Source organism: Thunnus maccoyii, chromosome 18 (genome assembly GCF_910596095.1).
Source record: "Thunnus maccoyii chromosome 18, fThuMac1.1, whole genome shotgun sequence".
NCBI lineage: Eukaryota > Metazoa > Chordata > Actinopteri > Scombriformes > Scombridae > Thunnus > Thunnus maccoyii.
In genome coordinates this window covers 4,758,115-4,775,835 of record NC_056550.1, presented here as the reverse complement: position 1 = coordinate 4,775,835, position 17,721 = coordinate 4,758,115, and the positions used below count along the sequence as shown (strand labels likewise).

General features: G+C 40.4%; 1 protein-coding gene across 6 annotated transcripts; it reads left to right on the top strand.

The window, feature by feature from the left end:
* The first annotated feature begins 957 nt into the window (after nt 1-957).
* On the top strand, nt 958-12,091 carry nags (N-acetylglutamate synthase). Of its 6 annotated transcripts, none has more exons than XM_042392114.1 (10): nt 958-975; nt 1,187-1,267; nt 1,594-2,697; nt 5,407-5,687; nt 6,787-7,000; nt 8,605-8,785; nt 9,021-9,060; nt 9,187-9,318; nt 9,442-9,624; nt 10,300-12,091. In XM_042392114.1, the coding sequence occupies exons 3-10, from the start codon at nt 2,206-2,208 to the stop codon at nt 10,481-10,483; spliced, it is 1,707 nt and encodes a 568-aa protein (XP_042248048.1). In that variant the 5' UTR covers nt 958-975; nt 1,187-1,267; nt 1,594-2,205; the 3' UTR covers nt 10,484-12,091. The 6 variants fall into 6 exon arrangements, with proteins under 6 accessions (XP_042248048.1, XP_042248049.1, XP_042248050.1 ...); XM_042392116.1 differs by lacking the exon at nt 958-975 and having other exon boundaries at nt 990-1,267; nt 1,594-1,678; nt 2,010-2,697; XM_042392115.1 differs by lacking the exon at nt 1,187-1,267.
* The last annotated feature ends 5,630 nt before the right edge of the window (nt 12,092-17,721 follow it).

The window sequence follows — 17,721 nt, the reverse complement described above, 5'->3', positions numbered from 1 at the left end:
CAATCCTTGCCTCTGGGTCATTGTGCATAATAGTATCTAATGGTGATTTTCAACTATGTACAATAATATCAACTAAACTCATCAACATAAGCACATCAATAGTCATCTGATTTTCTTCTAATTAAAGGATCAGTTCACCCACATGAAAAACAAAACAAAAGAAACCAAACAAAACTACCTGCAATTACAGTTGCCAGGTTCTCACATAACTTAACCATTATATACATAATAGAAAGAACTTTACAAAAGAAATTTCAGAGCACTTTAAAAAAAAATCAGATCATAAATATAAATCAAACAAAACTAAACTTTTTCAAGAGTAACTTACACTGTTAAGTGGGGATAAAAATATGTAATTCATACCTGGATCAGTGTATTACCCCTTGATCTCCTCCAGGGGTAGACAGAGACCACACACTGTTCATACATACGTACTAAAACTCAGTCCTTATCCTAACCATGGGCAAAATAAGATACAACTACAGGAAGGTCTAATTGAAGTCATGGTAATTACAAGGAAGTGGAGGAACCCCATGTTTTAAATTGAGAATTTTATACATTTTTACTGTATATATAATATATACATTTTAACAAAGGCAAAGAGTTACATAAATGACACAAATTACAGTTTGACAGTAGTTACAAATATGTATGGCTTGTGTTTGATAAAATAAAAAAAGTCATTATAATACAGCATTTGGCCCAACAACTATGATACTGTATTAATGTATTACGTGTTTCTAAGCCTTTAATATCAAAATTACAAGTAAACCAATCCTGTTGAACTAAACTGCATCAATCACCAATGAAATTTAAAGTCAGCGCAGAAGTTGAAATCAAAGAGTCCTTAAAAGTCTCAGAAAAATGGAAATTTGAGCATCTACAATTCCATGACAACTAGTTAACACCACCTGCTGAGGAAGATCACGTGATATGATGGAACGCTCCAGACCAGCTACTGACTGGACTTTGGCGGTGAGACTGTTTTGACAAATGCGCAAGTTCTTTAAAGGATAATTCACACATAGAGCAGAAAATGCTACTGTACTGCTATGTGGGTTCAAAGTCATGTTGTATTTCATTTCAGCAAAAGGTGTTGAAACATATTAACTGGTACATTCTTTTGTGAGTTTGGCTGTGAATGGCCCATATCAGAAATAGGCTTATATTTCATATTTAATACTAGGCTACACAGTATCCAAGGTAACGATGCAGCTATAAAGCCCATCACCGGGGTAACAAGTCAGACCGGGCTTGTATCCTCCAGGTGAGTGTGTGACTGATAAATGAAAACCTGTTAATATTAACGTATAGCTGATCTGAGAGAGAATTAATTACTAATTATAACTATATTGACATTCAGAGTGATTATCTATGTGTACTGATCCATCTGTGTCAATAGTGTCTCTGTGTAATTTGTAATAGGCCTGTAGTAAGTCTTTGATCCTGGTCAAGACTGTTGGCCCTGTGGTTTGTTACTTAACGGTTATTAAGCTTCGCTACAGAAATCATTTATTAGTATTGTAAGTTTTCTTTGATTATGATTTTATTTATATTGAATAGTTTCACTAAGACCGGGCTTGTATCCCCCAGATCCCGAAGTGCTTCTGAGCAATAAACAGTCATTGAATCGACATCGGAGCAGTCTATGTGTCTTCGTTGGAGTCAACTGCTAACTGTCAGCCGTTTGTCCACCACCATCATCACAACACAATGCAGAGACTGTAGGCTGTCATTATTATCAGCCATATAAAAGAAACTTAACGGGGCGTTATAAGCTGTGAAGTATATATAGTCAGAAAAGATAATCTCCCGTCACAATAGCATTTTGCTTTCCTTTTTTTTTTCATTCCAAAAAAATGTAGCCCACATTTTCCAGCCTAATTACCACCGCTGGTCCAAGTCAGAGAAATAAAATTAAAAAATAAGGTTATTATCCAGCATCTCATGAGTCACAGAACCCAGTGGCCCATCATCTATCCAACATTGCTCTAACTGTTTCTCAACAGGGGATGCAGGTTTAGGTGGGCTACTGTGTGAGCAGTAAGAAAACAAGCGTGGTTAGACCTGAACTCTACAACATCATCCTAAAGCAGACGAGCTATGTACAACTTCCATACCCCATAGCATCCACCACCCCACCCCACCCCATCCCGTTCCCCGCTCTGATGAAATGCGAGAAGTGCCGACGCAGCAGCGCATTGAATGAAACTCTTGACGGGGCTTCTGCGAGCTACCAGCAGCGCTCGGCTGAGACTTCATGAGGTACTCTCCCACTGCAACCGCCAGCCTGAGAGACTCTGGACTCTGTCAACAGGCAACATGGCCAAAGTGAACAGCGGTTCCTCCGGTTGCCGGGCCATGGTCATGGCAGGAAGGTACCTGTCGAGCCCGTCTCCCCCGGTGCTGATCCGCGGTCCCGGCCAGCAGCAGCGGAGGATGTTGGGCCCCCAGCGCCGCATGATGAGCTCCAACGCGGCCGGCACGGGAGGAAAAACCGCGGCTTTGGCCCAGCCGGAGCACCTGGGGTATTTCTCCGCTTCAGACCGACAAGTGTTGGCCAACCGGAATCTGATATACCGGGACGTCAAGGCTTTTCTTAATGAAGTTGGTGGGGACCCCCAGGAGGCCCGGTACTGGCTGACCCAGTTTCAGAGAGCGACTTTATCTCAGTCTCCTGCTTTTGCTGTACTGGAGGTACATTTATTCACTTTAAACAACTTTATTGAAGATGTTGATTTTGACTCAGATTAACTTGCACCATATAGGCCCTATGAATTGTGTTGAATACAGGGGTCTACAGGGGGGCAAGGAGGGGCTGCTGCCCCCCCCAGCTCCTAATACTGCAGGCTAATTGTAAAAATAATTTTCGGTCACCACCACTGTGTTCCTACAATGTCCAAAGCACTGAATTAAGCAAGAAATGGGGGAAAAAAATCCATAATACACAAGTAATGGAAATATATTTTAGCCATGAACCAAATATACTTATAATTTGTTTGATTGTAGTTTACTGCATTAACCACCCGCTCCTGCAATATAAAACACTGATTTATTTAACTAAGACATCCTTTCCGCCTATGCCAGCCAATCAAAACTTCTTGCCACCCCATGCAATTTTATCTAGATCCGTTTCAGGATATTATATCCTCCTGACTACCAGTAGTTCAATTTTGTCCTCTGTGGAGGACATTCGCAAACCTGAATATCTCCCATCCACAACATACTACTGCTTTAACTCCTTTTGCTGTCTGTAGAGGACAGATAGGGCTTTTCAATGATACCAAATGTGAAGGGGTGGGGCTTTGGGACCTTTCACTTCCACATCCAGGAAAATGGCGTCCGTCAGTGCAAGCACATTTTATGGGAAGAGGAAAGGTAAGTGAATAAAGCTTTTTATTGAGCAAATTTTGGCTTGAAATGTTGATGGCATTTTTTATATAAGTCTCTTAAGAACAGATTAAAACAGTTTCTGAATTAATTTAGTTGTATTTTAGCATATTATTGAAGAGTTTAAAAAATGTCCTCCGTAGTGGACGTTTATAGTTAATTACTTAATTTTGTCCTATTTTTTTATTTTTATCCTGATGGCAAAAGGGATGACAGGGACTGGAACCCTCATGACAAACAGGGTGCCAAAGGAGTGCAAGATCATAGGGGATAAACCCTTCAAAAAGAAAGGAAGAGGGGCATCAGAGATGGTAGTCAGAAGAAGCACTCCTGAACTTGCTGTCATAAAGTGGTTGGACAACAAGCCAGTTGCCATGGCATCCTCCGCCTATGGTATTGAACCTCAGGACACACGCAGAAGATGGTCCAAGAAGGACAAAAGGTTTGTCCAGGTGTCAAGGCCACTGGCAATTGCTGAGTACAACACCAACATGGGTGGTGTGGACTTGGTTGACCGAATGTTGAGTTTCTACAGGATGGCCTTTCGCACTCGGAAATGGACAGTGCGTGCAGTTTTTCACTTTTTTGACCTGGCAATCACCAACTCCTGGCTTCAGTATAAGAGTGACAGCCAGTTTCTGGGGAAGAAACCACTGAAGTTCCTTGACTTCAAACTGCTCCTTGGTGAAGACTTGATTACTCGGGCCCAAGCAGGCATCGCAAGTGATAGCGAAGATGACTACACTCCACCACATCAAAAGTGGAAACCGCAGCCAAATGCAGCTTTCAGACACTATGGCGCCATCCATCTTCCAGAGATGGTGGACGAAACGCATGCATCAAGGTGTCGCAGATCCAGCTGCAAGAGCAAAACATACGTGATGTGCACAAAGTGCAAGGTATTCCTTTGTGTTTCCAAGAAGGGGAATTGCTTTTTGAAGTATCATACCAAATAAGGACTAACTGGTTGCCATCAAGGTTCAGTTTCACATACGGCGTTCCGATGTTCACTGTGGAAACATTATATCTTAAAAGCATAACAAAGCAAAACAAAAAAACAAAAGTGATGATGGACAGTTATGTGGATGTCAAACTCGTTCTTATGATGACTTTTTGAAATTTTCATTGGGACTAACTAGTTGCCATCAAGGTTCCGTTTCACATGTATGGCGTTCTGATGTCCACTGTAGTGGACACATGATATCTTAAAAATAAAAACTTTTTTTTCAAAAAAAATGTTTTCAGCATTCTAATTACTTAACAAGGATTGGGGAATTTAAAAAAAAATGTAATCGGACAATATTTTTTTTCCTGGTAGTCAGGAGGATATGGAAGCCCATTAAATAAATAAATAAATACATTTCAAATTCTTTTTTTTTCTTTTCTTTTTTTTTTTTTTTTCCATTTTTGACTTTATGTCAAACTATTAGATGGTAGGCATTTCTCAAAAAAAAAAAAAAAAATCACATCAGAAAATGAAGCAATTTCTTTCTTAAAAGTAGTGAAAACAGTCTTAACATAAAGGTTTCCAAAAGATCTTACACAAAGTTCAAGAAAGTATTATAAGCTTATGGAAGCCATCAATTTACCATGGGTCAAATGTTTTGTATTTCATAACTAATACTACTATTTTAAGTAGTATGATACCAAAAAGGTTTGTTTTGTGTGTTCAAGCAAGTTAACTTTGTTTCTAAATCCATCAGACCTGAGTGATCACTGTAAAATACCAAAATTAGAAAAGAAAAATGAGCAGTAAAAAAACACAAAAACATGTCTACAGACCCATCTTCTGAAAACAGAAAAGTAAAGAAAACAAAGTCACATTGTAAACAAATCTGTGACAAATTCTATGACGCTATAGAGAGTCAACTACAGGAAAAGGACTGATGTGTTGACCAAATCCATCATGTTTTGTGGTTCAGACCCTGAAAAAAAACTACTTTGGTACTGTGCTAAATATCATTTTTTGTCTTTCTGTCTGTCCACCTGTGTGCTGCCTGTATTTGTCTCTCCCAGGTGGACAGCTCAGTGTTCAACAGTAGGGAGATGGTTCAGAGGCTGGCCTTCGGGCTCACCTTCCTGCAGAGGATGGATATGACGCCTGTGGTGGTGATGGGCTGGTCTGAGCACGAAGAGACAAGGCCCGTAGAACCGGTGACTGGGGCTCTGGGCACCGGGGGGCTAGTAGAGCGGAGCCAGCAGCTGACTGAGGCTCTTCAGCAGCACTCAGGCACTGTCCTGCCATTCTTCTCGGCCGAGTCCTTCCTCCTGCTGCATGAAGCACCACGTGGAAGCAGGTGAGGGTTGAGACATCCAGTCCAGTCCTCAGAATGGGTCAAAAGTGAACCAAATTCACCTCCTGATTTCCATCATTGTAGATGGTTTCTTATCACATTAGGAGGTTTACTATTTCCCTTTATCTTTGTTATTCAATTTAATATTCCAAAGCATTGCCTTAATATTACACAGTAAAAAACAGTTTAGTGCCGTAGGTGTGAAGCCATACTGTGTTGTGTCCACCTAGTACAGAACTGATAATATGACCATTTTTTGCAAGATTTGTATTTGTTCAAAAAGAGGAAAAATTAAAGTTTTTAGAACTGATGCAAACACTTAACTACGACTTTACTGTTCCCAAAAGGGAATGTTTCTTGTAGCAAGGGGAAACATAGATTGCGCATACTGTACATAAAACATTTCATGCATGCAACTGATCTATTCTGGAAAACTCTGGAAAAAGTTAGTAAGTGGACCTTTGGGTCAAGCTCCAAACCTGCTGGATCCTACATTTCTCATGATAAAACTCAGTAGCAGTTTTCATTTTACCCCCTGCCTCCTAAATGCCCACTTTTTTCATCTCTAGTTTGTAATGCCTGTTTTCAGTTAAAAATTCTAAACTCAAGTCAAGTTGACACTAATGACAGTACCAGGCTTTCTTTTTCATTGAAAGCTCCTCCAAAGCCTCAGAAGACATTTTGCAATAGTTTTCACAGGTGGAGTCTTACACCTTGTGATGAGTAAACTGAACTTCATGTGTCAAATCGGTGGAATGCCCCTTTAAAGTCTAATTACAGAATAGATGTTTTTCCCCAAAGAGCTTTGATTATTAAAAATATAGACCTAAAACTAACTTTTATTGTGGAGTATTTGTCTAAAAACACTATGAATTATTATTTTGTTATTATTAATATTAGTAAGGTATGGAAACTATAAAAATACAGCACAAGTTAATTTTCCTTACATGACACTTGTTTTCCTTCACTAATTTTCTTCCATCCTTTCATGCTTTTCTCTGTCTTCAATCCTGCCTCCTTTTCTTACTTCTTTCCTCTCTCCTAACATCCTTCAGGATCTCTAAACCCTGTCTTTGTCGTCTTCCTTCTCCTCTCCCTGCAGTGCTCCACCCTCCATTGCTGTAGATACCAGCCTCCTCCAGTGGAGTCTGAACTGTGGGACAATCCCATTGGTTTGCCCAGTGGGAAGGGACGGGCAAGGTTGCTCGGTAATATTGGACCCGACGGAGGTGACAGCAGCCATTTCCCGAGCCCTGCAGCCCCACAAAGTCATGTTTCTGAACAACTCAGGAGGCCTGCGCAGCCAAGAACACAAGGCATGACAGTTAGCTCCTGCTTAAGACTGTGTCTCTGTGAACATAGTAGATGTACTCATGTTTGTATATAGAAGGGCTGTCACTATTTCAAAAAGTCAAGTTCGAACAAATTTAAACTAACAAGTAATTTGTTGGAATTAATTCAAACAGAACCCATGTACCATAATGCGTCAGAGATATAATTTACTGTGACTGTCATAAGAATATATGGCCAGCGATGTCCATCCGTCAGTGTCTGAGCAGGCCGTGTCTGGGCAGGCTGCCTCTCCAAGGCAATGGTAGAGGAAACGCTGCTTTATATTTACCCTTGTGATGTCATACAACTGCACTGTGTGTTTTGAGATTGCAGTGTCGTAAGTAGGCAGTCAGACAAGGTTGTAGAGTTAATGTTGCTCCGCTCATTTGATGCCTCCACTGCCTCACTTGTGTAGCAAGCTAGCTGTTTTGTCAGAGCTAGCTGAGAAAGTTCAGGAAAGTTAGCAGGGTAACTGTCTAACTTGCAAAGGAAATCCATGTCAGTCAAGGGCAGGGCTGTGGAGTGGCCTCCTGGCAGTGGATCTGCTTTCAGTTGAGTAGTGGACATGGCTGGGTCAAAGTGCAAAAAGTGGGCTAAACTTGTATTAAAGGAGGATATCACAGGGTACCAACTAGCATCTGCAAATTATAATTGCTTGTCATTTAAATTTGGTTTCAACAGAGCTCAAGGAGCAACAAAGAAAGTGTCTTACATGCTGATGAGTGGAAACGTCCCCTTTTGACAACGAACATTCTTAGCAAAAACTGCAGGCAGTAGCAGGCAGTATGTATAAGAGATTTAACAGTAAAGAGATAACAGAAAATAAACAAAGAGAGACATGGGATGATGTAACAACAAAGGTTCCCTGCCAGATTTGAATCAGAGATGCTCTGACAGTGCAGACGAAAGAAGACAAAAGATGGAAGGGAGAGAACCAGAGAATCCACAATGGGGGAAACTATCGTATGTGTCACACCGATAGTCATTACATAACAAGGCTTCTAGAACCACCTATTTTGCAAGTACATGAGAACGGATTTTGTTGTGCCACTTTCAAGTGTGAACAGGCACTAAGGCTGGGGCATGCTTGACATGAACCAGTTTGTATGTTGTCAGACCATGTCTTGTAGCTATTCAGAACAGCCCCACGCAATATGAGGTGAAAAGCCAAGGGGCAAGACATGATGACTATTCAAAAATGGATTAAGGGCATTCATGGTGTTGCACTCAGTTGTACACATGAAAAGTGACAGAAGTAGTTGTGTGAAAAATGAAAAATACAGCTTGAGATAAAAGTTAAAATCATTCCTTCTTCACCAGGTGTTTGTCACATTGTTAGTTTTGGGAAATTACAAAAGTTGCTGCATGAAGTCCCCTCAAGTTGATGGTGGAGAGGTGCAAAAGGAGGGCGTTGCACTTCAGTTGAAGCATACTAACCCCTTTAGAAGCCCTGACGAGAGAAGCAATCTTAATGTGAGAAACAGTCCAGTCTGACTACATGCACAGTAGACTGCCTCTTCAGAATAAACGTACTGTGTTTAAAATAACTTGTACAACTCCTCCTCAACAATTGTTTTTTGTGTTACAGGTGCTGGGCACAGTGTCGTTGCCTAGCGACCTGCCCAGTCTGTCCATGGCGGCATGGCTGAGCGGTGCAGAGCGACGCAGAGTGACCACTATAGCCAGACTGCTCAATCAGCTGCCAACCGAGTCCTCTGCGGTGATCACCTCCGCTGACACTCTGCTGACTGAGCTGTTCAGCCACAGAGGTGAGACCACTGACCAGCTCACTGACTCTCTCATACGTACACACACATGTGGCAAAAGCTGTCTATTTTGAGGTGGTAGCCCTTCCTGTAACCCAAGAGGCCGTTTACCCATCTGTGTGTGTGCGTGTGTGTGTGTGGAGAGGTTGTTTTCACCACCCAACAATAATCAACATGAGTTTATATCTCAATAGGATTTGCTTAACTGCTTGTTTTTCTGTCTGTCCGTCTCTCTCAGGGTCTGGGTCACTCTTTAAAAATGGAGACCCCATACACCGGTGAGTAGCTATCACACATGCACACAAACACTTACACCTACTTAACCCTAACTGTAGAAAACACACTTCATTTGACTGATCTCTTGCATTTACATTGACTTTAGAGGTTTGGGTGTGTGTGTGCAGGTACAGCTCTTTGGATGGGATCGATGTTGAGCGTCTTCTGGCTCTCATCAACATGTCGTTTGATAAAACTCTGAAGCAAGATTACGTGGACTCTTTGAAAGGACGACTGCACTCCATCTACCTCTCTGAAGGGTGTGTACAACCATTCCAGTCTTAGACCAGACCACATTAACAGCAGCATCTAGTCTGTCTTTTTAAACAAAGGTTTATTTTAATCCAGTGAGCCTCACTCCTAAAGATTTTCTGCCCCTCCAGCTACAGCGCGGCAGCCATCATCACCATGGAGCCGGTGAACAGTGGCACTCCCTACCTCGACAAGTTTGTCGTGAGCAGCAGTAAGCAGGGCCAGGGCACCAGCCACATCCTCTGGGAGTGTATTAGACAGGACCTAGGCAAACTGTTCTGGAGGTCCAGAGCCACCAACAGGATCAACCCCTGGTAAGACACACACACACACACACACACACACACACACACACACACACACATACACACACACACACACCTTTTAAGACTTTCCAGTTGAGTTTTTGGCTAAACATTGACATTAGCTGAAAACTAAGCTAAAATAGTTTGATTGACTTTCTGCCTCAATCTCCTAGCCTTTTTTGAGGGAATGTTGTTGCTTTGCCTCTTGAGGTATTGATGGAGGATGAATTCTAATGACTTTGTTCATTGAGCACCACCAGCAGGTCAGAGTTTTCACTCATCCACTGACTAGAAGTATTGGTACAAAACTTAGTACAGACATTCATGGTTTCCAGACAATGAATGTTAATGATTTTGGTGTTCCCCTGACTAATCTAGCACCACCATGAGGTTGACATTTTTGGTTTTGAGTGAAAGTGGGTTGCCATGGGATGAATTGACCTTGATAGTCCAACTAACTTTTCCTTTAACTCCATCATCAGTTCAAATGCAATGTATTCAATACTTTGGCTTATGACCAGTTAGTGCAACTTAGTCAATTTTAGCATGCTACTAAGATGGTGACCTTGTTAACATTAACTGTTTAAAATACAGCGTAGACTTATGTCTTGTCATAACATTAATTGAAAACCAAAAAATGACATTTGACATGTGATCTTTCTCTCTTTCTCCTTGTCTGTCCAGGTACTTTAAGCAGTGTGATGGCAGCTTTGTTAACGGTGTGTGGACAGTCTTCTGGTTGGGCCTGACAGACATCAGAGATTCCTACGAGTTGGTGGAGTATGCCAAGAATCTCCCTGACTCTTTCCACACCTCCTCTCTCGCTGCCTCTCAGCAGCCCCCCCCACCACCTACCGCAAGGTCCTGAAATGCTTCTTCCTAGCTGCTGCTTGTGCAGCTCTTCAACTGGAGAATATGAAGCACTGTAATTCTTATAGCCCCAAGGCTCTGAAGTTTTCTTTTTGTTCAGCCCTAGAGCTATGGACTTTTTCTGTTTTGATTTTTTTCTTGGGTTTCTCTCTACCTTGAAACTTGAAAACCAAAGCTACAGTGTTATATGCAGTATCTTGACAAACTATAAATCTTCCTCTATTTTTAAAGCTGGGGTTAGCTCTAAGTGTATTAGTGATTAGAGCTGGGGATAGCATTAAGATAATGGTTAGGCATGGTTCCAATAGTGTTCCAGAGGCATTTCCACTTTGCCAGGAAACATCAAGACCATGTTCACGCTAAAGCTTAATTTGAAAAAGCAACTTTTGCGCTCTATTTTCGCCTTGCATCCGCATTACACTAAAAAAAGGTGTTTTTTGGAAATCCTCTCCTAAGTGATGAATTCTTAAGGTCATTGTACTGTGGACCAGGAAAACTGAGCTTTTCCAAAGTGATATCTGTACTGTATGCCTTCAAAAACACAGCCAGGTTCTGTATTGCCTCCATATCTTTTTGGGTGATTTATTCTAAATGCCAATTTAGTTGCATTATGGCGAACATAGGATCCAGCGTTTTAAGAGCTGGTCTCATACAAGGAGCTAAAAGTTAGGATATCTTGGCTTCTGCTGCTTTGTTTTTGACCATTCTTTATTTAATGTGACTCTTGCAAGTGCCCTCACTTCATGGAAGTGCAATACTAAATAGCTGGAGTACCTCTTTAATCTGTATTATGTTGTCATATAAATTTACAAGCACAAAATAGTGACAAATAACAGGTCGTTTACAACAGGTCAACAGTTTTATAACAGGAAGCACTTAAATGCCTGAGGGTGCAATATCAGCATCATTAAAGTGCGCCAGACCAAATACTCCACAACATGTCCAGATCTGACAAGGTGCTATTTCCTAAGATGATAATAACAGTAATAATATGCTAGAATAGCATTTTTCTTAATGTTACAAAAAGCTGTATTTTTTTACTCAGAAATTGTAGCCTGATAACACTGAATATGCTGTTTTCAGTTCAGGCTATTTTCTTATTTGCTTGAAGCATTTTCGGCAGATGACAGATTTTCATTCGCCAGTTGTGATCATTTGCTTATTTCTTTAGTTGTAGCAGCCTTAATAAACTATTTTCCTTCATAGTGGAGGTCAGTTCTAGTTTTTGACCTGTTGGTGGAGCCTTCAGATCAGCAGTGTTTATGCAGGATGAGGGATCTGGTTTACTCCATTACTCTGGTAATGTTTACACCATTTGTATTTTGTTCTTTCTTACCTTAGCTATCACTCGATGCTTGTAGTCCATCACTTGGCAAGCCTGTTTCTGAGCATCTCAATCAAACTCTGTAACAGCCACTTCAGTAATAAATGTAAAAGCTAAAAGGCAAATGAAAACAAAAGGACAAATGTGAGCACACCCAAGGTTTCTGATAGTGGTAGAGGAAATAGTGAAGAATGAAGTGACTCTGATTTGTTTGCTCCTGTATCATTCTTTGATTGTTTGAAGAAATAATTTTAATAAATCTGAACACTTCAATAAGAACTATTTTGGTGTTTACGCTGTGGTTTCATTTCAAGTGCAGTGATGGAATAGCGTGTGTGTGTGTTTAGGTTTGTTGCAGTGATGCAAGTAATTCACGTACTTCTCTCCTTGACATATTTTTGTCTACTAAAGGCAGCTGGGAGACACTTAAAATTGATAAAGAGTCCATGAGCAAAACATTGGCTAAAACTAGTGGTGTGACATTTTCTTCTCCTCAGTCCTGACCTTTTGCATTCCTTGCTGGAGCCACTTTGGAAATGTTAGCCCATTGAGTTTTTTCACAAAACAGGGTAAGAGATTTTTTTTAGTTTTAGACTGAAATTTCATTCACAGAGTCTTGAAACTTGTTTGAGTCAGGTTATATACCACAGTTAACACAATGTTTTTGTTTGCAAGACTTAAGATCTTTGAAGTTTGTACTGCATCACCACACAAACATAAAGTACTACTTTAGCTATACTCTTATTCTATCATCAAGATGACGATAGATTTCTCACTGATTTGTTCCCAGGGTAATTGAGTGTAATTTGCACAAGAAAAGGTTAGATGGAGTCACATCACTCATGCTATCTTCATTTTTTTGGCCCTCACAGCAGGAAGTGAGTAATGAAGAAGGTCGGCTAGCAGCTTTTGAAACACTGGAATATTAGGTGTGGTGACAAGTGGTTTTAATTTGTACATGAAGACAACTTTATTTAGTTCACTCTAATTTAGAACCTTTGGGTAGCACAAGTGGAGGTTGTAAAAGCAGCAAACACAGACAGTGATACAACGAAAAGATAAAATAACCTTTAGTGAGACTTCGGTAGAGAATGTTGCTTCTATAGATTAACTTCATCCTCTTGATTATTAGACACTATGATAATAATAATTCATCACTGGTGGAGTTTCCATGACACCAGATACCAAACAACTGAATGTTACAAATTAATTTCAGTTTAATTATGTTAATTCAGTCAAGCTCAATACAGTTAGTTTTAAGAAGGGTTTATAAGAACTAACCACTGGCTTTAATAATGGCTAATAAATTATTTATAGCTCAGGTAGTAGAAATTCATATAAGTATAAACATTGGTCACTGTGACAGTACTGTGTGCCTAGAATGATTCAAGTCTTCGTTTGTATAGCATGGAAAACACCTGAGAGGCAGAAAAACACATTCAAAAATCTTAAAGGAATAGTTTGATATTTTGGGGACTGAGCTTATTCTCTTTCTCGCTGTGAGTTAGATGAGAAAATGAATACCACTCTTATGTCAGTAAATATGAAGCTACTGCCAGCAGCTGGTTAGCTTAGCTTAGCACAAAGATTGGAAACAAGGGGAAACAGCTAATCTGTTTAAAGCTGACAAAATGCAACTACCAGCACCTTTTACATATCATTTGTTTAATCTGCATACAAAACCGAAGTTTAAATATGACATGTTGCAGTTTCATGCAGGGTTATGTGCCGGGCTATTTCTTGGCCCAGAGCAATAACTTCCTGAAGTCTTGTACTGATATTTACTTAGTTTGTGTTTTATACCATCTGTCTGATGTTTACCACACATTGGTTTTATATGAGATAGTTTAATTGGTAAATCCCACCTTCACGCCTGGAAATTTAATAAACTGGAATCTCTGTGTAATTCTTGCCATTAGTCAACAATAAAATTATTTGTTCATGTGACGAATGAAGAATTGTTTGTTCACAGGTGAATTTATTCTAAACTGATGAGAAATTAATATACATTCTTGATATTCTTCTGTCTTTTGGGCCCTCTGGCCGCTGGGGTCTATTGCGTCAGCTGATGTTTGTTATTAATGTTAAAACTCAAATCTATATTAAAAAAAAATACGAATTTGATATGAAAAGTTTCTTGATGGGTGCAGTAACTTACTATGGTCTCTCATGGCAACAACGAGTTATTGCGCCCGACTAAGACATATGCACTTCTTTTGTGCAGATTAAACAAGTGAGATATATGTTAATTGGTGAGCTTTAGACAGAGCCATGCCAGCTACTGTATGTCCCCCTGTTTCCAGTCTTTGTGATGACTTCCCAAAACTACAGACTACTCCTTTAACCACAACAGTGGGCTTTGAAAAGTGTTTGGCCATCTGCACAATTTGTTGTGAAAGAGAAATGTGAAAACAAAACGTTATTGATCATATTAATAAATATTGATATGTTTGGATTGTGTAGGCCTACCTGGAGTGGTACATATTTACATACTGTATCTTGGAGAATCAGTACAACTCCATATTTCCACCCTCATACATGCTGCATGCTCTCAACTTGTATTCTGAAGTTTGGATAAAGGTTCCTGACAGAAGTTAGTTGGGTTAGTTGTTTAGCTGTTTTATAATCATAATTGCACGGTTAACACAAAAAAGTTAAAATAATGACAGTGTTGTGCAATTTTGTATTTTTGACTTTCTGAATAATTTCTGAGACTGAAAGTACAGAGGACAAAGTTGATTATTTGCAATAATTATCAATTAACAGCGATAATTAACTAGTTATAACAATTAATAGAATTATTAATATAAATTAACAAATACGGGGCACCACCCGGAAACCGCGATCAATAACCAAACAAGTTAGTCTCATAAAAAGGTTCACCTAGAATGTTAATATCTGAGAGATATCAACATTGAAGGGTGAACCAAGAAGGGCTGAATTCGAGCTCTGACTCCTTCAATCAGCCACTTTTCACAATATGTTAAACACAATAATGACAAAAGACTTCTCTTTAAGATATAACAGTATTTATTAAACTTAGCAAAATTAACAAAGTTAAAAAATGCTTCGTTCAATAAACTACTATTCTAAAATCTAATTCTACCAAAGCAAAACACAAACAAACAGCTATGTACAGGGTTGAGCACATGCAGGGGAATGCATGTGAGTGTGTGTGTGTGTGTGTGTGCGTGTGTGTGTGTGTGTGTGAGAGAAGATGGCGATGTGGCCTGACGTGATGACGTTGTTGGTCTGTGACGCGGACGTGACTATGGGAGGAAGTCACATTGCGCGAGAACCGGATGGCGGAAGTATGGTGGTGTCTTGGTTAGACAATAGCAAGATGGCGCCGCCTGGTGGTCAGCGTCTTGCACTCACCAGTTCCGTGAAAAACACACGTGTCTGATGGCGGATAAGGAAAGATAGAGCACCGCTGTATCTAACGTTATCTGACCACCAGATGTGTAAAAAGATGTCAGTGCGTGTATGTGTGTGTGCATGTTAGTCACAAGAGAGGGAAGAGGGAGGGCGATCGTGAGAGGGAGAGAAGCGGTTCCTTTGTCCACAGACAGCATGCGTACGGACGGCAGTCTGTAATGCACGTTGTCTGGTTTCTGATCGACAACTTTGGTGAGGGGAAAAACACGTGCGTGGGGTACCTACGTTAGCGAAGCTGACTCACAGAAGGACGAAGTTCCTCCTAGCTCAGTTCACAATGGAGGCATATTTTTCAGGGTGTGCTCTGATTTAAAAGGGGCGGTGATGTCATGGCTGTGTCATCAGGACGCTCCGCTGTGCAGGAGCGTCTCCGCCAATGAGTGACTGTATGTTGACTGTTCCCTGCTGAGGTGTGAAAATTGCAAAGCATTACTGGAAATGGAGTTTGCAATGGACTCCCATTGTCTGTAAGCAGCGTTTTTGGTGCTGTTCCTTTGTCTCAGAGGTAAGAAAGGAAAAGGCACCTCGTGGTCAGGTCTCAGTGGGTACATGTAGGCCTTCTCTGTGTGACCTTGTGGTTTGAGGCCCAACAGTGGCATGGTCATGCCTGCTGGTGGCTGCTTCAGTGCTGTCAGCTTTGGCGTCCCAATATTTCTCTTGATCAAGATGCTTTCTTAGAAAGGGAATGATACAGGGGTGCCAGCAAGATGAGCAGCACGGCAGTGTGATGAGTTCAAATGAAGGGATGGATAACCAGGGCTTTCAGGCAGACCAGTCTTTTCCGCTGCACCAGGGATACCTTGCTTGAAGGTTTCCCAGAGTTTAAGGGCCTCCTGAACAGCAGGTTCCCCAGGGAAGGAAAGCAGGTGGAGATTTTAAGTGAAACTGCAGAGGTAATCAGGGGGCATTTCTGGGCAAATGTACGATACTTCCTGACAACTTGAGAGGGCAATTGGTAGAGAGCTTTATCTTGATATCACCTGCACCCAGCTCGGCTCTGTGGTAGGTATGGCAGTTCTATAAGCCACTTCCAGCTGACGATGATCATCTTCCTTGTTATGCCTGGTTGGTGGTCTTCCATACAAACCATATGTCGGCAATTGAGAGACCATGGAGAGACCAAGCCACAGGTCTATATTGATTGTAAAGATAACAAGACTAGGTCAAAAACCTAGTATATGGCTGGAACGTGTATGAAATGCTAGAGGACTTTTAATTTGTACGTCACCTAGTTATGATCAGACATGGACATCGCCAGCATTTTTAAGATGTTTGTTTTTATGTAGGTTTAAAGTTTAGTGGCATCTAGCGGTGCAGATTGCAACCAATTGAATACCCCTCCCTTCACCCTCCCCTTCCAAGGATGTAGGAGAACCTATGGTGGCTGCAAAACTCGCAAAAAAGGTGAAAAGCCCTCTATCGAGCCAGTGTTTGGTTTGTCCATTCTGGGTTACTGTAGAAACATGGTGGTGCAACATGGCAGCCACTGTGGAAGAGGACCCGCTTCCTATGTAGATATAAAGGGTTCATTCTAAGGTAACCAAAACACAATGACTCTTATTTTCATGGGATTATACACTAATTAAAACATACTTATGAATATTATATTCCATTTCTGGCAAGTCTGTTCTACTCAATGCCACCAAATTCTACACACTGCACCTTTAAGTTTATTTATTTGTATAGCACTTTTCATACAGTAGTTGTAACTCAAGGTGCTGTACACATTACAAAAACATTAAAAATACTTATAATACAGTGCTCCAGATTTTGGGTGTAGACTATATGTTGCTGTTGTAAGACGGGTTGAGTTAAGAGTGAGGTAATTTTTTATGTTTTATGTATTATCACTTTATTATAACACTAGTACACTCTCGATTCAAAAAGATAATCTGATCTACCCTCCACAGCAGCTCAGCACGGAAATATTCAGAGGGAATTTATACTAAAAAGATGTTAACCCACTTGATTTGATTAACTCAGACAGCTTTCATTATTAACTTCATATAAACTTTGTTATTATGTACTGTATTTATATTTTTGCACAGAAACCAACAGTAAGCCTGCATTCTGGGAGCGCAGTGTTCACAGCAAGCAAAAACTATTCCAATGTACAGTACACATGGTCATAGCAGTATTGTTTTAATACAGACTTTAAAAGATGTGAACCTATGCTTTAAGTTTTTTCCATAGTGGTTTAGGATTTTTTTCCTTGAAATTAATTGGTCTAAAGATACTTAGTTGAAATTTATAGAGCTTCAACCTTGCTCTGTGTCAGAAGGACCTACTGAAAGTTAATGAGTGTTATAACCATAAATAGAACACATGTATTGTAAATTAAATCAATTGTAAACTTAAGATTTTCCTTATTGTGGCAAGAGAATGGGATGTAGGGCATTAACCAGTGTAATCAAAGGAATCCAACTACACTACCCTGGGGGTTTTACCCAAGGTTACCTCAAGTTACCTCAGAC

Coding starts and splice junctions, on each gene's coding strand:
- nags (XM_042392115.1), top strand. CDS start 2,206: ATGAAACTCTTGACGGGGCTTCTGCGAGCTACCAGCAGCGCTCGGCTG. Junction 5,688..6,786: donor GAAGCACCACGTGGAAGCAG/GTGAGGGTTGAG, acceptor CTCTCCCTGCAG/TGCTCCACCCTCCATTGCTG. Junction 8,786..9,020: donor TGAGCTGTTCAGCCACAGAG/GTGAGACCACTG, acceptor CGTCTCTCTCAG/GGTCTGGGTCACTCTTTAAA.